Raw genomic sequence first — 24,719 nt, 5'->3', positions numbered from 1 at the left:
AATATGTTGAAACTAAAACAACGATCTCAGCCTCTGAGACACTTCACTTTTGCACTGTCAAATTACACTAAAATCCTTTCTGATAGAATGGGGGGCAAGGTGTGGTAATCATGCTAAGATTAAATCTGTTAAAAGATGGTATTTAAGTGTTTGCATTTGCAAGCAGTGAATACAACATATTTTTTCATCTGGCGTCTATCTGTCCAGCTGTCTATGATCTGCTATCTACCTACCTATTTATGGAGCTCTTTAACCCATCATAGAGGGAGAAGCTGTTAAAAACCAGTCTGCAGTGTCCACATTATGAAATAAAAACAATCACGTGGCAGAGTTAACCTGCGTACTCCGTATTTTGGTAGACATGAGCAAACCTGGTCTGAAATGTCCGTCTTAAAACAATCTCCCCATAACACCTTCCCCCACTTGGTGCCATGCTGGACAGTGCGGAAACAGAGACTGACCATCTCTCTGAAGCACATTCGCGGGGTCCATGGTCCATGTTAATTTCCTGCACTGTGTGGGTACCCAGACCTTTGTAAAAAATCTTCCTTGGAATATCAACACACGTTCCTATGCTATTTGAAAAATACTATTTAATCGTTAGGTAAATATCTCCAGTCCTTCGAGGCTCTACGCTAGCAGACGTCTGGCTCGGACTATGCTGTAGCGGTCTGCCTCAAAAACCTCTCTTCCCCTTCCCATGTGAGACCCCCCTTGTCCCCACCACTCTTCTCCAATGACTAGCCTGGGTGAAGTTGATGAGAGCCGAGAAACTGCAGTGGCTTTTGGACCCTGTTCAGGTGTGCAAACAGAATCTCTCTCCCCCGCCCTTTTGAAAGTAAATGCCTTGATAACAGGATGGGTTGCCCCAATGGCCAAAGACTAGAGGTCATCTTGAGGAAAATGACACCAATGATCTAAAAAGGACATCTACTTTATGAGATTACAGGCGAGATGCCAAATATCACATTTAATGAGGCCTGATTCTTTTTCTCCAAAAATAACAGAGACTATCAATGAGACGGTCAGGAAGGCAAAGGGGCATTTTGCAAAGCCTACGTTCAATTATTGCTTTGTAATATTTTTCTAAAATTGAAAAATGCTTCACAAGTGTATGATCTCCTGTAAATACCCCTTGCAGAAGCTTAACATATGTTTGCCCTGCCTCAAAGGAATTACAGAAATATTCTCTCCACAATCTCTTAAGCTTTTAAACTATTCACTTGCATTTCTAAAAAGAATCTGTTATTCCTAAAGGTTAAAAAAAAAAAAAAAAGAGAGAGAGAACCTTCTATGGGAAGGGTTTTTGTTTATTTGTTTGTTTTTTAGACATTAGCCCTCTGAACTTCAAATGGAGAACAATTGCTATTACTGATAACACTTCCAGGTTTAAAATTTAACTGTGTTTCTTGTTCTCTTTCTTTCCTTCTTTCTTTTCTTTCTTAGTTTGTTGTGTTTTTTTTGTTTTGGTTTGGTTTTTGTTTTTGGCATAGAAATAATATATTTAGCGAAGATTAATGGATAGGATTACATGAAGGAAAGTAGTCTGTACTATAAGATTTTCAAGGCATTTCTAACAAGAGGTGTGAGTGAAGGCACGTAAAGCATTGGGGGCAGCTCTGACAGATACAAGAGTACAAATTTGTTTATCCAAGTGTTTTAATGCAGAGTTACACCATGCAGAGGGGACATTCAAAATAAATGGCAAAGTTATGCTTGATGAAAATTTAAGTCGAGAAAGATTTTACGTGCTGTTAGAGCTGCCTACAGATTTCAGCATGTGTGTGTGTTTAGTGGATTTGTTCATACCAATTACAAGGTAATCCAAATAAAAGTGTGGGGGATTAAAGAGAAATAAGTGAATATCCATCTTGGAAAAAAAAAATTAGATTGACTTGCTAGTTTATCGCAGTTATTGTACACAGATTTGCTGTAACCATGTTGAATTTTTAAAATTAGATTTTAAATATATTTTGACAGTCTGAACTTGTATGGTGTGACTAACCATAGGGAGAAATGACAGGTCTGCTTTGTTATTAAACTGCTGTCTGGAAAATATTGGACTCCGTACAGTAAATGATAATTATTTTGCCACTTACATTAGTACAGCTAATAGCAATAGGGTTTTTTGAACCACAGAAAGCTAACTACTTTGAATTACTGTGCTTTGTTATTCACTGTGAAGCAAAAAGACCTTTTTTTTTTTAAAGCAACCTCATTTTCATATCACGGTTCTTAAGCGTTCCCTGCTACTAATTTAAACAGAGAGGAAGTTAATAAATATAAGGGTGGTATCTAAATGTTACTATTTGTTAAGAGAACATTTGCAATTAAGGTCAGCAGTACCAGCAGAATAGACCAGAGCAACAAAGCAGGAGGGGGCAGATGGAAGAGAATGGGCCCCAGTAAAGACCCAAGGGCGGCTGGACCAGTTGGGTTCTCTGTGACCACTCGGGAGATGCCCATCCAAGACCATTCAGACCCTCCCCACTGTGACCCCGGAATAACTGGGTTGTCCAAACTGAGGACAACTTCAAAGCTGATCCAGGCTGCCAGACCCGTCAGTATCTCTATCTCCACCTCCCAGGGGTGGGAGCGATCGTCGGAGGGGGTGACCTTGTGTCCCATGCCATTCTCTTCCATGTGACCCCCTCCTCTGGCAGGTCTGAGGCCAGGATGCCAAAGCAAGGGGAGCTAAGTCCCTCTTCTTTGGGTCTCATTCTGCCTTATCTGTAGAGAGCTAGGCTGCCTTGAACATACTGTCCTTGAAACCTTCTTCGTGCTTATTAATTACCCTTTGTTTATTTCAATATATTTACTAAATCAGGTACCCAAGGGAATCCTCTGCCTCAGTGATGTGAAAAACCCTGTTGCCTGAAGTCAAAGAGGTACTTCTTGATTTCTGATTTGCATGTGCTTGTTTCGATGAGTTTTCCATGAGGGGGATAGCAAGCAAGCAAGGAATGCTGATAATCCCTTAGGTGTGCAAAGCTCCTGCTTCAGTAGATTTAGTCCCTGAATTTCACGTGGAACGTAGGCGACTATTCTGGGCGGTGACGGCTGGGCCCAGCATGCATGCGTTTCTGTCTTCATCTCATTACTTAGGTGTGCTGCAGAGCACTTAATCTCACCCAAGGAACCCCCACATCTTTAGCCTTACCCAGTATGATTCTCTTGACACTCACAGAGCCAGTCCTTCTGCTTGAACGTCAGACAGTTTGGGTGAGCCCGTCAAACTAGCGTCCACGGTCCTTGCCCGGCTTTACCCGGGCCTCGTAAACATTCCAGATTTTCAGCCTCCTACAATTTACTCTATATTCACATTTGGAAAATTCGGTGTCCTTTTAAAGCACAGTGTGTCCCCGACTTCTGCATCCAAATGTGACTTTGGAGCCACTTCCCACTTCAACTGTAGGCAGAAGGAGAGCACAGGCAACGGTCGGGGGGCAGATCTCTGATTTTCATCTACTAGAAAAAAATGAAATTAAGACATTTAAATGAGTTTTCAATTGTAAGTATCCCAGGGTGAATTTAATAATGAAACCTCTTCGTTTAGAAAGCTAGTGCAACACTTGTACACCAATAATTATTTAGTGTCGTTGTTTTATGTATTCTTGTTACCTCTTATTGGCTAATGGAATGACGTTTGATTTTTTTTTTCATTAAAAAAATTGCTTGCTGAGAAATCTGCATGAAATACGGTTTTTGATTTCTAGAGAAACTGAGGAGGGGGGCAAAAGTCACACCGTCAACTGCTTGCTCCTCTTTGCAAAGAAGACCCTTCAAGGATCCAGTGAATCTGAGTGTTGGGAACCAGAACCCCATTTTCCCCCATTATTCAAAAATAGTATCTGATGACTTACACACTGCTTGAATAACTAGACTGTGCATATTTAACTATGGTTTCTTTCCTAGCCTTATACAAAATTAACATTTTCTTGAATAGTCTTGTACATAGATTTTTAACTCGATACTATACCTTTGGGATTAATTTGAGTGTCTGCGTGTGTGCATGCTGTACCATTGCTTTATTCCTCTTGTTTTTATTCCTTTCTTTTGTCTCTATCTTTATAATTGGAATTTGAGAATCATCTATTACCTATGATGATCTAGGCCCACTGGCAGGTTTTGTTACACGGAAACCATCCATTTTGAGCAAAGAGTTAATGAACTTTTAAGGTGAGGTTCACACTGGTCCTGACCCTCCTGGTAATTTTTCATATAAGGTTACTGGTGGGAGAGAAATCAAATTTCTCCTGTGAACTTGATTGACAGGTGAGAGCAAGCAAGAGAAAGGCATTCGGTCAGATGGGGAATCTGCGGGGAGGTGGACAATTCCTCTGAGTTACTCCGTGATATTAGATATTATAAGCGGATATATGAAAAGTTCAATACTTGATACTCTTGGGAGAGTTACTTAGTGTATATTCAGAAAGTCACTTTGGCTAAGGGATTTTAGTAGTGAAAGCCCCAAATGGAGACCTGCTAGCCTTCTTCTCTCTTGCTAATTTCCACTACGTACAGCTTCGTGGCTTATTTCTGGCAATTTTCTAGAGTATGAAAATTAAACAGCAAACCATTTGGGGAGCTGTATAATTACCTTTCATTTATTCTCAGAAACACAGTCTAGATTATATTATGGTTTTTCGGCATGTTGCAAAATATCCCTCCTAAGTGGCATCATAAAAAAGATTAAGTTCTCCTTTTCTGTAGCATCCCTTGATCCTCACTAACATTTTCCATCAGCGCATGTTACAGCCTAACATACACAAATCTACCCAGATGCATGACTTATCAAGGTTGTGCCTTCTAAGGAAGGTCTTCTCACATGAACCTCTGTGGAGGCAACCGCAAAATTTTCCACGGTAGCATCCTGGTTGCTGTGATGTTAACATCTTCGCCATGGAAACAAGTGATGATGTTGCTTGACCCTAATACCAAGGGTGCCTTCGGAATCCACCTTAGGGGCCGTTCCTCGCTTAAATTAACACAACTGGCCCTGCGTTACACCAACGTTGAAAGTGGCCTTCAAGACATGTTCTTTCATCTTGTGTGCTGAAACACTAGTTTGGAAGGTGGTGACGGATCTTGGCCTGCTCATGTCTATGCTCTGCCCATTTCAGATGTTCCTGACAGTGGCTAAGACCCATCCGGATGCAACCAAGCCTTACAGAGCTGCCTCGGGGCAGGGCAGGTGGGACAAATACTTAGGGGAGAGGCCCATTTGTAGCTTTCCTGTCGCCTGTGGGAGAAGCTGATGGAACTTGTATAAATAACACTTCCTGGGTTCTAAGTACCCATCAGTTTGTTTGTTTGTTTGTTTTCTCTCCCTCTCTCTCTAGTCTTACAATTAGCTGAGTGAACATGTTTTATCCTGACTGTACCCATGCCAATATGAATCCCAACAAATGTAAGGAAGGCTTCATTGTTTTATGAACTGGGATAAAAACAAAACAAAACAAAAACAGAACAAAAAAAACAGGAGAAGTATTCAGAAATCTTGTTTTTATTTTGTATAACTTGACCTCCCATATTGCCCGTAATCATCCAGAGAAATAAAACGCAAGCATGGTTCCCCGACGCCCGGTGTCAATGTGGGTGCCTTAGCACGGCTATTTAACTCAAACAGAAAATTACATCTGTCATAACCGTGTTTCCGTTTCAGAGCCCATCAAATATTTTAACAGAAATGGTGAATCAGGTGTTGTCATGCAAAGGACATATGAAAACACACAGACTGTAAGTTCCAGATTCTTGGTGCCTCAGTTTAGAGAGCTCAAGTGAGAACAGTGGCTGGTCTTGACTCTGTCTTCATTACCGGCCCCTCGGGGCTTCTCAATACCCAGTTTCTCCCGTACATCCTCCATCCCCCACGGCAGCAAGGAGCTGAATGCTGTCCCGTATGCTGATTTGGAGCGAACCCTTCCATCACAAGTTCCATGAGCATGTCTTAAGAGAATTACGTCAACATATTTGTTGGCACTGAGAAAAAAAGGCGGGGGGCGGGGGGAGAGAATAATTTCATTTCAAGTGTTTATTACGCGGACTTACCTAATTGTTTGTTGTTGTTTGTTTATTTAGGTCATGCTCCCACACAACCACCAACCATACCCCCTTCCCCTAGTCTGCCTACTGTTTTTCTTTCGGTGGGCGCTGGCTGGCTACTGAGCTGATTTAATCAATTAATTATAGCAGAGCAGGTGCAGGGTAACTACCCGGATGATGCCATATGAAGTCATATTTTCAGTGAGCCCTAGCATACAACTGAAGGGGCGACTTAAAGAAAGAACGCATTAAGAGGGGAAAAAAGGAAGAAGGAGTTTTGGTAAAATCACAGTGCTCATTACTTAACACCAAGCGATGCTCCTGAAAGAGCGTCTGTGCTAAAAAGCACTTGTTCAGTCTACCAGAAGGCCAGATTTACTGCTGCCGTTCACAGACGCCAATACCGAGACCCTCATCACCTGCCTGTTGCTGAGTCTTCCGTTTCCTTCATCCAAAAATTGCTGTAAAGTTGTTGTTCAGTGTCTGCATTTTGGGGTTTTCCTGGCACCTAATGAAATTATCGGCAATAAATGAGCTAAGCAGAAGGGTTGGTTTTGAATTTGTTTTTGTTTTTGTTTTGTTTTGGGTCTTTTGGCAACATTTGGAACATGCTGGGGCAGGGGTCAGCCAGTGGGGAAAATTCAGTGTGCCTCTGTTTCCAGCATCCACGGAAAATATTACAAAGTCTTTTGCATTGATAGAATTTCAGGCGGGAATTAACACTAAGTTGGGGAGGGGAGGAGCAGTTCCAGGTGTGGGGCTGGGAAACTCAAACCAGTTGTGGGAATCACGGGTATTGTCATGCAGAGACGACTCAGACAGGGGAGCAGTGACCTCAGATGTAAGGCCCTGGAAGATATTAAGGCCTAATTAACAAGACAGGGGTGCACATCCTACAACCTGAACCCTACCAGCAGGAGGTGAGAATGACAGAAAAGACAGAGAGAACACTAGTTGGGTTTTGTTTTCACGTTTTCCCTCAGCATCCTTTGTCTAATGACCAGTTATTCACATGCAGCCAGGGAGGACTTCTTTTGGTCATTGGGGTCTGCTGAAAAGCCCTGTAACTTCATTAGGTAGCAGGTTGGCAGTGGAGGTGAGCACGAAATTGACTTACCCTGAGGTTACACTTCCATTAAATTGGGTTCTACAAAGTTTCTTTTCCTCTTCCCTGGCTCCCTTCTGCAGCAGACTTGTGTCCTGGGTTTACTGTTATTTTAAAGGGAGTCTGAACCAGGGGTGACTCCCCCTCTCCCCCAAAACAAAGTTAATCAAAATGGAGACCTTTGGTTGCTGATGGTAGTTAATTACAGGGCTTGAATCTGTACAGCGATGGCGTGCCTCCGGCGGGCTCGTGTTTGAAAATGAAGTTCATTCCTCATGTACACGAAACGGGGGGGGGAAAGCTGGGGGTGGGGGAGGTGCCTTTTCCTGGTCCGCAGATTTTGAGTAAGAGAATAGGATTCCTTGTGTACCTTTTAAAATGTTCTCTTCTTTATTTTCCTGCCTTCTCTCTTACTTATAATGGAGCAATTAGAATCATTTCAAGAAATCTTAAAGGGGCACACGATAGGTTTCACAGTGTTTGGAATCGCCTGGCATTTTGTGAGGGCACGTGAGTCTGCTGAAAAGGATGAGCAGCGCCTCCCTCCTCTCAGCAGCGGCCAAGAGAAGCCAGAAATCCCTTCGCCCACACTGACCTTTCGGACACGAGCTGAGAACTGCTTTCTCATACTTTGCTCCATTGAGTATCTCTCTCTCTCTCTCTCAAACACACACACACACACACACACACACACACACACACACACACACACATGTCCTGATGCCCAAAGACTGTTTTGTTTATTAGTTCCTGGCCTTTCCCAGACCTCTACTTTTATTTTATTTTTTTTCTTCTCTTCTTTCCCCTTGGAAAACCCAGAAGCGGTTTTCTCCCCGTTGCATAGTAGAAGGCGAGTGCAGAGTGCACTTGGGCTGCACCAGGCTGGCCGGGCACACACGGAAGGCTGAGCCTGGGCTGTCTCGGGACGCTAGGCAGGGGGAGTTAGCGATAAGGACCGCGTTTCTGGTCAGCCTCGGAGCCGCTTGGCTGCCCAGCGGCTGGCGGCCCCCAGCGGCCCTGCTCCCCAGCGGCCTCCCGGAGACTCAGTTGACATTCCAGGCCCACTGGCCTCGCCTTCTTGCGCCTTCCACGTGCTACTGGTTCCCGGATGTGCCGGACCAGCCAATCAGATCGGGCGTCTTTGGCACGTGTCTGCCGCAGTGTAGTGTGGGTGCGAACGTCGCTCGCGGACCTGCGCTGTGTTCTAGACGCAGGCTCAGGGGGAGTGTGGCGGCGCTAATTGCTCAGAAGTCACCTCCGCCGCTTACGGACTTTGGTTAAAAGTCACCTCGGTTGTTTACGAACTTTGGTGACGCGGTAGCATCCCGGCCAGACCGCAGTCTAAGGGCAAACAGGTAAACAGGTCCTTTGGTCACGAGCCCGCCCTCCCCAGGCGCTGCCGACCCGCCCTACAGACTGGCGGGCAGGTGGGCCGCCTGGTCCCCCCAACCCGAGCTGGCGGGATTGGAGTCGGGGAGTCCGGGCCTCGACTCCCGAAGAGAAGCCCAGGGTCCACCTTGGTTCCTGACCGAGAGCGGGAGGTTTTCCCTGTGCAGCCAGAGCTCCGCGTTTTCACGGCGGCACGCTGAGACTCGTCCTGTTCCGCGGAGGAAGAACAAAGTAAGGAATGGTTTATTTTTAATACTTTCCTCCTGTTCTGTTTGAGGCGGCCGATACTAGTGATGAGAAACTTCCCGTCCTTGTTGCTGGAAAACTTCTCTTTATTTTATGGTATTGGTGGGAATGGGGGCCCGCGGCTGGGGGGTGGGGGGCGTGCAGTTCCTGCAAGGTGTCTGGGTCTGTCTGGACTCAACATTGTACAGCGTCATTCAGATTCCCCGTTCTCTGCACCATCATTTCCTTCCATTAAAAAAAAAGAAAAAAAGAAAAAAAAAAAGCCACCTTCCCGTGTTTGCCACAGTTAACACGGATCAGGTTTTCGCTTTAGGGAAGATGAGATCTGGGCGTGTGATTTCGTTGTAAATTCGTCAGGAGTTATTTGCAGAGCTACTGAGGAGGCTGTTGTTCTGAGAATGCAATTTTTACTATTTCTTTAAAATTTAATAGGGATCAGGTCACTATGTGGTTTCAACTCAAGGCTTGCTTTCTTTTCTTTCTTGCTTTCTTTTTTTTTTTTTTTTTTTTTTTTCTATTGCAAGCTGCAATAAAACGATTTGTAATTTATAATCAAACTTTGGTATCGTTAAACTAAACTGCAAAAACTGGCTTTGGGGTTTGCTCATAAAATAAATATTTGAAAAAAATATAGCAATGAGGCTTATACAGTAGACGCAATGTCAGTACGTATCTGTCTGTGTATACGAATATATACGTATACATTTTTTTTCCTGGAGACTCATAACAGCTGGCCCTGAAAAGGCATCTTACAAAACTGTGACTTTCAGTAAACGTCCAAGCATGAGCAGACTCTGGTAAGAATGTATGCGCATTTTCTTTAATGAACTTCTAATTCGTTTTTGAAACGCCGTTCATAATTCACATTAACCTATTCTTGCAGTTATTTTATTTTTGCACTGAAGAGCCTGCGTATCCATGCTAGAATTCTCTGTAAGCTATCGTGCTCCTTAGCTAGGAAGACTTTTTTTTTTTTTTTTCTTTCCTCCTAACAAGGAAGCTCATTTAGAAAGAAATGTTTATGTGAAGTGCTTGTCAGTTGGCATTTTTACTGGTTTGCTAACCCAAAGGTAAAATATAAAGCCATGTCTTTTCCTCTCTGGCTTGTTGTTACTAGAAGGGTCCCTCCCTTGTTAGCTTGATAAATAATTTTACTAGGGGGACTCTGCTGTATTTTTATGCTTGCTGTCTATTTTCTGCTTGCTGCAAATAAATTTCTGTACTCAGAGGGCACTAAAACTCCAAACACATGGTATTTTCCCATTTTGCTGCTGGTCGCCTGAAATATTTATTCCATCTCGTGTTTTTAATTAATTTTTTAAAGGAAAAAATAATTTGTGGTTAAAATCAGACAAAAATTTGTCATATATTTCTCAGAACCGTTGGGTTTGAGCAGAGAATGATGGCTTTTTGAAAGGCTTTGTGTCTCACATTTGTCCACTTGACGATAAGAGTTATTTATTGGGGGAGTCCTCAAGTTTTCTCATTATAGATCTCCTTGTCTGTCTTTCTAACTTTAAATATTAAGCTGTTAATATGAGAGATGAATAGAGCTATAGAATTCCATCTAGAAACAAGGCACTCCACAATAAAATCTTTATCTTTGAAAAATGATTCATCATGTGAAAGTAGAGATGAAATCAATCTTAGGTATCAATATGGATATCGGCATCCACCTGGGTCCCGTGCATGTAGACGTGGGATTCATTTCTACCGAGGTGAGCTTGGTGTGGAACACTGGGGGGAAAATGGGTGGTACGGTACCTTAAAGATACACACATACCCTAAAGCATTCGAATAAAGTAAAATACATCCTATGATTGCAAACGTCCAACATTGCATATATCAGGTGTACAATGAAATGTTTCCTAAAGGTATGACATGCACATTGGTAAAACAAGTGATCATTTTAAGTGAATGCCAGATTATTACAGGCATTGAAATAGGATTTCTTCCAAAGCAGATAGGGTGCTTGTTATATGTGACTTGTTATTTGCTTATTAGCAGAGTTTTATTTCGTGACATTGGAAAATATTTTTAGAAAGGTACTAGAGACATAAATTTGAAGCCAGATTGCCAGCACATGTCACCAACATCCGCAGTATTGGGGAGACTGGGTCAGAGGTTATCTGGAGTTCAGTTTCTGCAGAGATCACCTAAATGAAGAGGAAAATGTAGAAAAAAGGCCTACGCTTAAGTTTTCAACTATGCACAAAGGTCCAAAGGTCAAGATTTTGAACATTCATTTTCGTGGGCTTTGAACCATAAGACTAGTCAAAATGTTTTCACTAAAGGCACATATATCGATTACTAAAACTTATATCTTATCAAACATGTATGTTGATTTTATTTTCATATCTCACTTAACAGGGATTTCAGAAATCAGCTAGATTTTAAGACAATGGCTTGTTTTCTCCCTCCATTTCTGCAGTTTATAGAGACTTTGGGGAAACAGAGTTTTTTATATTTAAGGGAGAGTTGAGACCCAGCGTTTCTTTTGGTCACCAGTTTATCAGGAGTTAGAGAAAACTTCCACTGGGCTGAAGACCATGATGTTCCATCCAGTCCTGCTCTTTGGAGGTCATCCAGAGCCTCACAGGCTTTGATGAATACAGCTGCCACTGATTGTCTCCTGGGAGCTAGGACCTATGCCATCTTTGATCGTTACTACAACTAGAAGGGCAGATATTTTAATCCCCTTTATACAGATGAGGAAACTCGCACAAAGCTATTAAAATATAATATAAATATAATATAATTTGAGATGACACTGTAGTCATGCAGGTATTTATTTCTAGGATGCCATCCTACCCCTGCCCAGGTCATTTTATTCTCTCCTTCCCAGTTAAAAAGCCCAGCGTTTAACCTTAGCACATGTAGGAGATTAGTAGCCCTCTCCTGTTTGGTCCTCTTATTCTGAGTTGGGATGAGTGAAGCCGGGGTACAGTGGGGGATTTATAATCTGATTAGTGTCTACAAGCCTGGGACTGGTCCTTCTCATGATCTTGACCTCAAGGACCCCCTCCAGCTCTAAAGTCAAATGATTCTATGGTTTGATTTCAGTAGGTAACAGAGCAGCCTTTTCCTACTCAAAGATAAAGATTGTCATTTCAAGAGCATTTAAAAAATAATAGATGATACGTTTCCTTAATACCCTGTAATGTGTAAAGTGTCAGGTGTGCAATTGACACTCAGGAAATTGCAAGATAGTGAAGATAAATCAGCATTAAATCACTCCATTGAAAGCCCCATTTAGTAAAAGTTGTCAGCAAAATCTGTAGTAATATGAGAAAGAATACACAGTTTCTGCATCTGTAAAATAGGATTGTAAGATAGGACTGTGCAAAGGATTAAATACAATGATGTATCAAAAGTACCTGAGGTGGAGGAAACACTGTGCCCTGCTTGGCCTTGACCAATATTAAATGGAATAAAACTTTGACCTTGACACTTTGCAAACTTTGGTTTGTTTCAACATGGCTTCGCTATTAAGATACCACACTTACTCCCCTCTGCTGAGTGTGGTCAGCTTGGAAAACGGAGAAAAAACTACATCAGTAGTTTATGACTATACCTGCTCTCCCCTGAAAAAAAAGGCCATGACCCCTTAATTTTTTTTTTTTTTTTAAACAAAATGTGTGCTTGGGAAGTTCTGTGGTCAAATAATTTAGGGAAATTATGGATTAGACAAAATCAAACATTTAATTTTGCTGTCATTCCTCTTAGAGCCTTTATATGCTAATATTATTGTGACACTCCAGGGGAAACGAATGGCACAGCTTTCACACTGTATCCTCCAATCTTACTTGAACATGGAACCTGTGCCCTAATCAACCATCTTGAGGAACTCACATCACATAGGACAGTTTTGAAAAAAGGTGGTTGAAATACTGAATTTTATTTAGGACTCCAGGATCCCTTTGCTGATTTTCCCCCATGAAAAACATGTTCTGAAAGACGCATTTGTAATTGTGTATATTTGTTTTACTAATCGGAACCCTCTGTAACAGCTACAGGGCATTTGATCAGCAAGAGAAGAAACATAATTCCATTGATGTATATGCAGTTGAAAGCAAAGAAGACCTTATCATGGGTGTTTTTACCCCGTAAGTCTTTACAATTATAAGAGTGACTCATGGGTGCTGTTACTGCCTTCTAGGGCTCCCAGTGGCTTTCCAGGACCCAGGTTTGGGTTCCTCTGTTCTGGTAAAAATCCCCAAATCACTGTCAGATCCTGCCATTTGTGACTGGATGAGCTTCCAAGGAAATCAGAGATCCTGTAAGGGATATGTTAATGTCTTAGAATCTTGGCCAGGGACTCTTTGGACATTAAAAACTCTGCCTTCAAGTTTCTGTTCTTCTCTTAGAAGGATAACAGTGTCCATTAAAGCCACATACATATAAGCTAGGGGCTGAAGGGCAGTTGGGGATGGAGGTTCGATCTTCCTGTGCCTTCTCCCTCCCTTCTCTCTTTTTACACACCTGCTTCATTCTTACAGAAAGCAGCCAGGCCTTCTCTCTGGAGAACATGTGATTCCTGCGGTCACCTCTGGGCTCCACTTAAACTTGGTTTTCAGCTCTTAGGAGAGGTGGTTTGGAGATTCTCACCCCTCAGTTCTAGGAAAAGAGAGATGATTGGCTCACCTTGGTCAAGTGTCTTTCTCTCATCCAATCAACAGTGACTAGGGGAGGGTCCTCCTCTTCTGCATCTTCCCAGTAAGATTTCCTGAGAATGGGGCACAGCAGGGCTTGGGAGATGGGTACTTGCAACTTGCAGGAAAACTTGGACCACAGACTTTTGTACTCCTCTTTTGGAGATAGACGTGAGTAGAATTAGGCCATGAACAGACCTTGGAACTTAGAGGCTAGATTGTCAACCTTGGATGTGCCGGTGGAGCTTTTAAAACCACGGAGATCCTGCCCAGACCAGTTACTCCAGATATCAGGGCTTCAGGTATCAGTATTTGTTTAAGTCACAATTCCCAGGGATTCTCATGCACAATCAGGACTTAGAACTCCTAATAGAAGACTTCAGGGACCCAGAAAGTGAAGAAATAATGAGTGAATTTCCCATATTTTATTGTTCTGTCTCACAAACTCAGCATTTTTTCAGGACCGGTTTAAATTAAAAGGGATGAACAACTGCTTGGTGCTTTTCCTGCTTCGTCTGTCCTTCCCAGTCCTTTATTAACACCAAGTCTACATGAGGAAGACTTAAGGAAGGCACATAGGGAAAGCACATTGGAGGTGGGATCCAGAGGTCTCCTTCTTACACCTGAGTTAACCACTAAGTAGCCACACGATATTGTCCTGATTACCCTGTAGAGTTTCATTCTTCTCTTTTGGGAAACAAGTCAAGTAAGCCAGAATCAGAGACCTTCTATGAGTCTACATAGTCAGCTCAGTGACCAGTTCATCACAGATCCAGCCCATGAACCAAAGGGGTTGATACTGAGGATTTTGAACTAGCAGAATGGGTGATTTTAAATTTGTGATGGTATTTGAAAAAAACACAACAAAACAACGCATATAAAAGAGAATGATGCATTTAGTCATTGAACTACAAGGATAGATGTGTTCCAAGTTACTTGCACAAACTTTTACAAGTACCAAGGAGTTGCTGTGTTATTTGTTGTCATTACCACCAAGCCCTTATTTAGCTAGCATGATTGGGCTTATAGCAGGAACAGGACTGGAGAAAATGGTGCTGCCCGCGTTAAACCAAGATGTTTGATCACATGCTGGCAATGTTGACCCATTGATCCTCCACTAAGGCATAGCATTAAACCACACAAAAATGGCCCGCTCTGAAGGTACACTTCACTCTACTTTGTGAGACAATTACCTTTTATTTTATTTATTTATTTATTTATTTATTTTTTAAAGATTTTATTTATTTATTTGACAGCGAGAGATCACAAGTAGGCAGAGAGGCAGGCAGAGAGAGAGAGAGAGGAGGAAGCAGGCTCCCCGCTGAGCAGAGAGCCTGATGCGGGACTCGATCCCAGGACCCTGAGATCATGACCCGAGCCGAAGGCAGCGGCTTAACCCACTGAGCCACCCAGGCGCCCGAGACAATTACCTTTTAAATTTCTCATCTCCTCTTGGTTTCTAAACTCTGTGAGCATGGAGTCTGCACCTCATTTATTTTTGTGTCCAGCCCAGCCCTGCGTCGGTGAGCAGCACATAGCATCTGTGCCTTGAATCCTTTCGGGAAAGCGGCAGAACACACTCAGATAAACGGGAGCCCAAACAAACAAATGAGTGCTAAGAGCCTCGTAGAAGCTTCTTAAGGGACAACGATGCCATCTTTGCAGTCTGTCAAAAATTAGAGGTTGTTCTCTTAATCCTCTTCCCGCTTTTCAAAAGACCCATATCCTGACATTTCCTTGACACTTCTGTGGGATAAGTTTCTTTTCCTGGACAGCTTGTTAAATATAGTCTGCACCAGCCAGACCTATTTCTTAATGTCCTTTTTTGGAGAGCTATTGGAAAATAAACCCCTTTTCTCTGGCTGGATTGGCATCTGAGTTATTATGCTTTATTTTAGGATTTAACTCAATGAACACTTCACTGTGCACGATCTGCATACTAGAATATGGAGTTGGTGCTGGAGGAGTCAGAAACCAATAGGACACAGTTCTCGCTCTCAAGATTCATTACTGATGCAGACAGACAATTCAATAAATACTTGTCCTGCTTGATAAACAGTTTCGGGAAGATGTGGGGTTTGCGAGGTGAGCAGAAGGGGGATTGTCATTTTGGAACACCCCTGCAGAAGCAAAAGGAAACTAGATTATGATTTTAACTTCATATGGGGAAGGTCTTCCTTAGCCTGACCTAAAACCCACATGCTATACAGCGGAGTGTTGATAAACCTAACTACACAAGCATTTAAAACCTACAATAGCAAAAACCCCACCAACAAAATCAAAAGATAAGCAGCAAAGTGGGAAAAACCACCACCCACCATTATAGTCCAAGACCTAATTTCTTTAGCGTGAAGAGCTCTTATAAATCCACGAGAAAGAAGACCAACAAGCTGATAGGAAAATGGGCGGAAAAGAATGGACAGCTTTTAGAAAAATTAACACAAATGACAGTAATCTTGGGGAACAGTGTCCACCCCTGCTCCTAATCAAATCATAACAACGAGAATGTAGCATTTGGGCTGAAATGAGGGGTGATGGGCAGCCTCACCCATTCTTGTGAGCCTGTGAATTAGACAGCCTTTTAGCTGACTTTTATAATATCTTATAGCACAGAGTATTCACAGGCAAAATGCCAGTTTCTACACATTTCCTGTTTGGGGATCTTAATTCACCACAGCAGCGTGGGTATAGCTAGAATGAACAGCGTGTTTACGGGTATGAGCTGGGGAGGAAGGATCGCCCCGGACAGGGACCGTTGGGGAACCTGGAAGGCCAGGCCAAAGAGGGCGTGCAAACAGAAGTAGAAAACCAAGGGGAATGAATTGGGGTGGTGGGTGCCCTGGCCGTTTGCACTGCCCCTTCCCTGAAGCCCCTGGGTCCAGCCTTCGTTTTCGCCAGCCTGAGCCCATCCAGGTACAGCCCCTCCCCTTGATCAGTCTGCGTGTGCTCCGCTCCCCACCGGATAAAAGACTCATTTGTGTTAATTGAATTAAGGCCCGTATTGTTCACTGAGCTGTGGCAGCAGTTCCTCTGTACTAGCCCTTTTCTGTATCATCTGCATTGTCACAGCCAAAAGTGTTGGGGGGGGAGGTGAGGGAGGGAGGGAGGGGCATTTTTCAAAGAACTACATGGGGATTTGGTCACGTGTCTGCCATTAACATCAATCGCGGTGCAGGGCAGAAATGCCTGGCACGTTCCTACACATGCCTCTTTGAAAAACGTCCCCTCTGGTGTTGCTACCAGGCTCCCCTCCACTGATACAGGATTTGGGGGCTTTGAAGTCAGTTGTGGAAATTTCACTGCCTTCTTTGACTCCAGCAAATTGCTCCAAAATGCTACAAATGTAAAAAAGACTAAGGGAGCTTTAGCAGCAGCTTAGAGGTGGAATCCCCTTAAGCCATTGACAGAAAAGTGCGTTTCTTCTTTCAGTTTTTAATTTGTGAGTTATATGTTAAATACAGCAGTGCAGTTCCAGTCTCCTCTTAGGAAGTTGGGTTTGGGGAGGTGCGGAAAGGGGTGGGTTGCAGCTCTAGTTCTTTGAACCAGTTGTGTTTAGGGGCTTGCCTTGACTCGGGTGCAAAGCTGCCTGAGGAGAAGTGGTGTAAGACAGATTTTGCCCACTGGGCTTGAAAAGCATTTGCAACGTGGGGTCGGGTGTTTCCAAGGTGAATCTGAATTTGACTAGGTGTTGAGGCAAGTTGGATGCCAAGCCCAGAAATCGCGCAGATTCATGCCGCCTGAGTGCTGGAAGGGACAGAACAGGGAGATCCGAACCCACTGCTTCAGTCCGGGGCTGGTGGTACTGATGTGCTCCTACTCACAGTCTTGCCTTGGGAGTTCACCATTTGAGGGGAGATCATTGGGCTTGGGTGCATTTTCTGAAAATTTCCCCCAAGTTATTTTATTCCCATGGTACATTTGCACTGTAACAGGTGTGTTGGGGAACAACTGCTCGAGATTCTGGGCTTTGGGGACCACCTCCATAAATACAAGGATTTGGCAGGAGTCACAGGTTTTCAACCTCATTTTGTTTCAACAGAGGAACCGTTTGTAACACGAAGGTTTCTGTGGGATTGCTGTCTAAAAAGGCAGCCACACAGGGGGCAGCTGACACTCCAAATTGTGGCCTTTTGTCCCCCACCCCTGGACTCCAGGATCTCTGCAGCCTTTGAATATCTTTCAGAAATCATTCTCTAAGGGAATGTGAGCTCAGACGGTCTTTGATGTAGCAGAGGCCCACTTTCCCTCCCTCATAGGGCAGCAGACTGTACCGAATCAATGCCAGGACTTTCCAGCTGTGTGACTTTGGGGAAGTCACTTCCCTTCTGTAGATGGGATGACAGAACCAGCCTCATGGAAGTCTCAATACAGGTTAAATGGAATAAGCAGAGGCAGCAGACATGATCAGTCATAGTCATATCTTTTTTGGCTCAAAAACGTTGAGGATCTTTTTTTCTTAGGATTCACGGGAATCCCATAGATTAGTAGGCAAGACGGATGGTTCCCTTCTGTATATCTGCCTCTTCCCTGTTTCTCTGCCTGTCACGTGTCACTGAGAAAGGCAGGCTTTCCCTGCTAGACTGAGATCCAGGATCTGTACCTTACACATTCTTGTGCTCAGCACTCAGCGCAGAGCCCATCCCCGAACAGATTCCCACCGGATGCTTGCTGGGTGGCCTTCTGGTGGCATGCCAGAGCCCACTCCCGTGGGTGTGCAAGAGCCAGTTGTGTGCATCTCTTCCCAAGCCCGTATTAGGTCCTGGGAGCATGAAATTAGCCATGAATACTTGCAGCATGGAATGCAAATGCTGTAAAATCAGAGCCCCTTTCCCTGCTCCCATCCGTTAGAGAGCTGGCTGTTAAACACCCAGCACCACGCCGCTCTCTGAGCTGCCCAGATTTTAAAAAATGGAAATTGAGCAGAGCAGAGGCATATGTATCAGAACATCATCATCCATACGGCTGCTTTGATGGCGAGCACAAAGGAATCTGCGAAGGGAAGAGTTGTAGGCTGGAGGCGTCAGAGAAGGATCTTGGGGGACAGAGAGGTTATGGGCGTCTAGGAAGAAGTGATTGGGTGTCCAGGCTCTGGCAACAGAAGGGGAAAGGACTCAAGCAGGTAAATAAGGAAACGTTCATCTTGCCCAGGACAGTTAGGGGAGGCAAGAGCGGGACAGACGGATTCAATTAGGTGGACCTGGAGGGATGTTTAGGTGTTGCTAAAGAGAAACTTGAATTTCACTGCCACCTGCAACAGTGATTTCTGTGCCTTGCAGATACATCAGCTTTAATGCACAGCATTCACCTGCCAAATGTACTGGCCTCCTTACCCTCTTGAGGTGGTGCACGGTCCAACTAAATAGCTTCCAGAAAGCTTAGAAATTTAGGTAAACCAACGGGAGAGGGATACAAAAAAGAAACAATGTGAGGAACTGGGCTGTGTGAGGCTGTGGTTTGAGGCTGAAAGCAGAGGGCACCGCTACACAGTCCTCGCTGTTTCTGTCCAAGATTCAGGCTGACAGGTCATGGGACCAACCACATTGGTTTTTTAATTTTAGCACATTGGATGTTGACCAGTGCCTCCCTGAGAACCTGGGTCAGCTCCTTTGAGGTCGGTGGTTCTCAACATCAGCTACCCCTGAAAATCGTCTGGCAAGCTTTCAAAATCCCAGTGCCTCAGCCCCAGCCCCAGCCCCGCTCAACAAAATCAGAGTCCCAAGGTGGGATCATCATCATCATCATCATCATCATCATTATTATTTTTTTTTTTTGGTAGGGCCCCAGGTGACTGTAGTGTACAGCCAAGGCTAAGGCACAGTACTCTAGGGCCCTGGCTTTCAGCTTTGGTGAGCATCAGCCTCCCCCGCTGCCTTCCCCTGAAGGACATCTTGCAACTATGATTGCTTGCCCCCATCCCTGGAATTTCCTATTTAAGCAGTCTTGGAGTGGCCCCAAATTTCTATTTCTAACCTGTTCTCACGTTCTAGAATGGGGCCACATTTACAAACCACTGCTGCCAGGTAACAGAAGCAGCATTTGGAAGAGTATCTGGTGGAGGAGTTGGGTAGGCCAGGGTCCCTGGCCCAGCTCTGTGGTTCTCGTCCGCATGACCCCACTCATGTGTTGGAAGCATGGGTCCGAACCAGGATGATATTACTCTCCATGCGACAGGTAGCAACGCCTGGAGATCTTTTGGGGTGTCATGACTCAGGGACTGAGTGCTCCTGGCCTCTAGTGGGAGAGAGCAGGGGTGCTCTCATATGCAGGACAGCCCGTGCTGGGATTGAGAAACCCTGTTTTAAAGGCTCAGAGCTTCTTTTGGCTTCGTACATGAAGTGGGAATAGTCATACTAGTTTTTCTAGATTGCTGGTAAGAATAAACAACATCCTATGGATAAAGCACTATAGGCAGGAAGTGCTCAGTAAACGGGAGTACCGTCCACCCTTGAACTACAGGGATCTGGACTGTGCAGGTCCACCACCAGCAGGCCTTTCTCAATAAATAGATGGACGGCATTGCCATCCATCAATATTTATGGTATTTAGCCATTGTATTTTCTCTTCCTTATGATTTTAATAATATTTGCCTTTCTCTAGCTTGCTTTACTGTAAAATACGGAATATAATGCAAATATTCTACAAAATACATATCAGCTGACTGTGTGATCAGTAAAACTCCTGGTCAGCAGTAGGTTCATAGTAGCTAAGCTTTGGCTGGGGGGTGGTTCAAAAGCTACGCGTGGATTTTTTTTTTTTTAATTTTATTTATTCGACAAATAGACACAGTGAAAGAGGGAACACAAGTAGGGGAGTGGGAGAGAGAGAAACAGGCTTCCTACTGGGCAGGGAACCCAGTGCAGGGCTTGATCCCAGGATCCTGGGTTCATAACCTGAGCCGAAACAAAGGCAGATGCTCAATGACTGAGCCACCCAGGCACCCTCTGCACATGGATTTTTGAGGGTGCAGGGGTTGGGATCCCTAACTCCTGTGTTGTTCACAGGTTAGATTTTGTAGTTCTTACTCAGCTGGACCACTCAGCGATATAAACTTGGTTGAGGAACTTGACCTCTGTGGACCTGTCTTCTTATCTGTAAAATGGGCACAGGAATAGTGCCAAACCCTGAAGGATAGTTGCAAAGATTAAAGGAAATAAACTATGTCAAGTCCTTAGATACGCTCGCCAAACACTTGTGATGATGATTTTCTCATCATCTTTGCACAGACCTTGATTGTCTCCACTGAAGAATCTAAGATGCAGACTTTTGGCTTCTCATTTAGCAAGCCTGTGATATAGGTGGAAAGTTGGCTGATTTTTGGTTTTCAGGTTGCAAGGGCCCGGGAACAGGAGCGGGGATAGAGCATCCTCTCAGCATTGCAGGCCAGACCCGAGCCTCCAGACCTGGACAGTGCTTCCAGAGAGTGCCCACCTGCACACGGTTACTCAGAAAACCCCAAGTTTAATTTTTGCTTACCTGTTCCCAGCTTTAGTACAGGTCTGCTTTAGTGAGAATTGGGTGATGTGAAATTTTTAGAAGACAAAACCTCCCTGAACCAATATCCCATAGGTAGACAGGCCTCAGCGCACCGAGTGACCAAGTGCGTGTCCCCGCTCAACCCTCCCCACTTACCAGATAGGACAAGAATTTGAACCCAACTCTCTTGGGTTGGTGTCTTCACCAGTCTGTGGCTCATGATGTGAGTTAGAATAGGAAGAAATCCTCAAGGACACCCAGGGGCCATCCGGAGACACTTCGGTCCAGCCAGACCCCCTGTGTAGAGAGTTTGTGCTCCCCTCTGAACAGCAGCCTCAGAGGTAAATGTCCTTTCTCTAATCTGCACACAGAATGGATTTTTAGCAACTGGATTTTATTGAGGAACAGACTCCCACTTCCCCCACCCCCGGCATTCGAAAACATATTGTCTTCTTTACTGTAGTTCATTTTGCTTTCCGAGGTGATTAATGAATTAAAGATGCGGTGTATTTATTCTTTTGCCTGATTACCATTCCGTAATAAATCTAAGCTCTGGAGTCTGTCGATACAGGAAGGCCAAACTGCCTCTTTGGAAAATAAAGGTTTGTATGTTAAGCTCAACTTGCAGCTCTCTGAAACAGGAGAAAATTCACCCTTAGAGCCTTATAAAAATAAGAGGGAAGCTCATGGACATTCCAACTGGCCCTTAGAAGACTCCATTTTTGTGAATGACAAGGCACTTTGCACACATCTCCCTAGACACGGGAAGTACCTGTTGATCTGTAGATGGAATTTTTTTATTGGAATACCAAATGTCGGGCTCTTCATGGAGGTGATGCTGGGGAGGGAGGGGACAACCATGAAGACCTTGTCCCAGCACAGTGAGCTCTTATCATCAGTTTAAACAGGTACTCTCTGCAAGCTTTGGTAATCTCTGGCCGAATGACCATGAGAACATGTGAGGGTGACATTGTTGATTCCCAGGGAGAGCCCCCAGAAGGCAAGGGACTGGTGCGCTCAGAAGACCAGGGTAACATGGTGGCCAAGACCACTGCTCCTGGACTAACTGAGTCCAGCTCTGACACACTAATTGTGTGACCCCAGAGCTCTGGGAAGTGGGATTTCCCCCCAGAACAGGTGTAGGGGTGGAGCAAGATCTCACTTCATATAACCCTCATCCAATTTGACATGTGACCAAGAGAGCAAGCACATAACAAGAAACAAATAGGGGCACATGGGTGGCTCAGTGGGTTAGACTATAGGCTCAGGTCATGATCCCAGGCTCCTGGGATTGAACCCTGTGTGGGGCACCCTGCTCAGCAGGGAGTCTGCTTCTCCCTCTCTCCCGCTCCCTCTGCCTGCTGTTCCCCCTGCTTGTGTGTGCACACACTGTCTCTCAAATAAATAAATAAAAAATCTTAAAAAAAAAAAATAAAACTAGGTTGATAGTATCACTGGCAATTTCCTTTCCTTCTTTTTTAGTTTTTAAAAAGAAAAAGCAAAAAGCAAAACAAAATTTACTTAGCTTGTGGCTTAGATAGGTCCATTTCTCACCGGCACTGATTAGACAGAATATATAAAATATATGTGTTTTACATATATATAATTCATACAAACTTAATAATAAAATGTCAGATTGAATGAGTCCATTTCAGGGACTCTATAAAATCTCCTAAAAGTATATTCAAGAGTCTGTGCAAGTGCATTTTCCTGGAAAGAGGGTCCCTATATTCATCAGAACCTCAGAGAATCCACAGCTAAAGCCCATCTGGAGATCAGACCCCAGGTTCCAAAGACCTTATCTCCACATGAGGATGCCAGCCTGGTGCTGGTGAGGGTGGGACAGGCACAGGTTGTTTCTTGGGGCCCTTCAGACCTCCCCAGGCCTAAACAGATGCAGATAAACTTGACTAGCTCAGGGTTGCCACTCTCTAGCCTCAGTTCCCTCCTCCGGAAAATGGGGACTTCCAGAGGGTCAGATCGCGGGGACGTAGTGCCAGGCCGAGATCAGCCATCAGCCCTCCACACGCTGTTGGTTGGCAACAGGCTTCCGGAGTGCCCCCGGCCCGGGAAGAGCCAGCAGTCCTGTCCTTGGCTGAGCCTCACCTCTGCGGGCTGGACAGCAGGGAGAGTTAGACGCTGGGCAGTTTGGTGCCTGTCCCCTGACTTGCACCCTTTTCCTGACTGGCCCATGTCCCTCTAAGTCTCCCCAGTTCCTTTACGATGCTGACAAATTGCAGTCCCTCTCTGCAGGGGAGTTAAGAGGTTCGCAGATAGATGAGCTGGGGGGTCTGCCTCATAGCTGCTCCCCCACCCCTGGCTCAGGGTCTCATGGTGACACTGCTGAGCTTGTGCACCTGTGGACTGATTCCTCACTTTTCCTCCTCCCCCAGATTCCTCCTTCCTCCCCTTTGCAGCCAGAAAACGGATTGTGTAGGTAACAGATAGAAGGAAGAAGTGTCTCAGCAAGGCAGATGTGCTTCTTAGGGCCAAGAAATGCTCTTTCCACCTTCTTTCCAACAAATCAAAAAATTGACGGGATGGGGAGAGATGCTGCCCAGGAGGACGTGGCACATGGTTATGCAGGGAGCCTCTGAGTGGCAAGTCCCCAAGGCCTGAGCGGGTGGCAGGGACAGTGGGGGAGGGAATCTGTTGAAAGCAGGGTTTGTGCCCTTTGTGAGGCTTCCCACCTGGAAGGTTCTCCCTTCCTGCCTTTGCTCCATGTGTAATTGTGAACTACGTTAAGAAGAAACTTCAAACCTAAACTGTTAGTTTGGGGCTGCCTTTCCCAGCATCTCAAAATGACACAGGTGATTCTACTCAGAGGACTCTGGGTGGGATTTATGAAAGTGAAAACCTTATAAGGAGCAAGAGGCTTCCTCCTTCCTGACCAGAACTACAGATGGAATACCTGCTGTGTGAGAAGCAGATAGAGAATCCGGTGTGACACTGCCCTGAGATCACCCAAGCAGTCAGACTCATTTTATGTATATGTTTGTTCATTTTTGCTAGCTATGCGTTTATTAAAACATCTAGAACATTGCTGTCCAATAGCAATATAAACACGAGCCACATTAAAAATTTTCAATTTTGTAGCAGCCACATTTAAGAAAGTAAAAAGAAAGAGGTGAAATCCATCTTAATATTTTTTAAAACCAATACATCAAAACATTATTACGACCATATGTGAGCAGTATGAAAGTATACTCGTGAGATATTTTCCAAGCATTTCCTTTTTGTGGCAGGTCCCTGAAACTGGCTGTGCATCTCACATCAGTTGTTAAATGGTCAGTGGTTAATGTGAAATGGTCAGACTAAGACAAAAAAAGATGTGCTTCCCAGAAAAAAAATTTTTGCACTGTTCCCATTTTCAAACTTAAAGGTAAAGTAGTTGGAATCAAATATAATTAAAACCTACCTCCCTTGGCCACTCTTCAAGGGGTCAGTAGCCGCCTGAAGCCAGAGGCCACGTCCTTGGACAGTACAGCAAGCTCTGGAGTTGAGGAGTAACCCAAAGTATCTGAAAACCACGAAGTACCAGGATGAGTTTTAGCGTTGTCAGGTATCAGGCACCTGCATGCCTTACAGATGCTCCCTGAAGCCTGTTTGTTAGATCCCCACAGAGTGTAGGGGGCCACCTGTGTAGTAGAAAGACCTTGCATGCTGTCTGCATATAACATGGAATTAATATTTGCTGAATGCAAATATGAACAGAAGGGACAAATTAAGGACAGCCTGCCAGGTAGGTACACAGGAATTTAGAACAGGAGCCTGAAGGAGTTTTGTTGGGGGGAAGGTAAGAGGGCGTT

General features: G+C 44.4%; 1 protein-coding gene across 3 annotated transcripts in view; it reads left to right on the top strand.

Annotated features, from left to right (window-relative positions):
- MAF (MAF bZIP transcription factor) overlaps positions 1-24,719 on the top strand; it is a 333,035-nt gene that overhangs the window by 11,705 nt on the left and 296,611 nt on the right. Inside the window, exons 2-3 of one of the 3 annotated variants that reach the window (XM_032326531.1) lie at positions 2,828-2,888; positions 5,124-6,590. In XM_032326531.1, coding sequence (XP_032182422.1) covers positions 2,828-2,861 — 34 coding nt within the window. In that variant the 3' untranslated portion in view covers positions 2,862-2,888; positions 5,124-6,590. Of the gene's footprint in view, positions 1-2,827; positions 2,889-3,716; positions 6,591-24,719 lie in introns of those variants that run through there. The other 2 variants (XM_032326532.1, XM_032326533.1) reach the window with 2 other exon arrangements.

The sequence above is a fragment of the Mustela erminea genome, chromosome 19 (assembly GCF_009829155.1).
Source record: "Mustela erminea isolate mMusErm1 chromosome 19, mMusErm1.Pri, whole genome shotgun sequence".
Taxonomy (NCBI): domain Eukaryota; kingdom Metazoa; phylum Chordata; class Mammalia; order Carnivora; family Mustelidae; genus Mustela; species Mustela erminea.
This window is presented reverse-complemented; position numbering and strand designations above follow the sequence as displayed.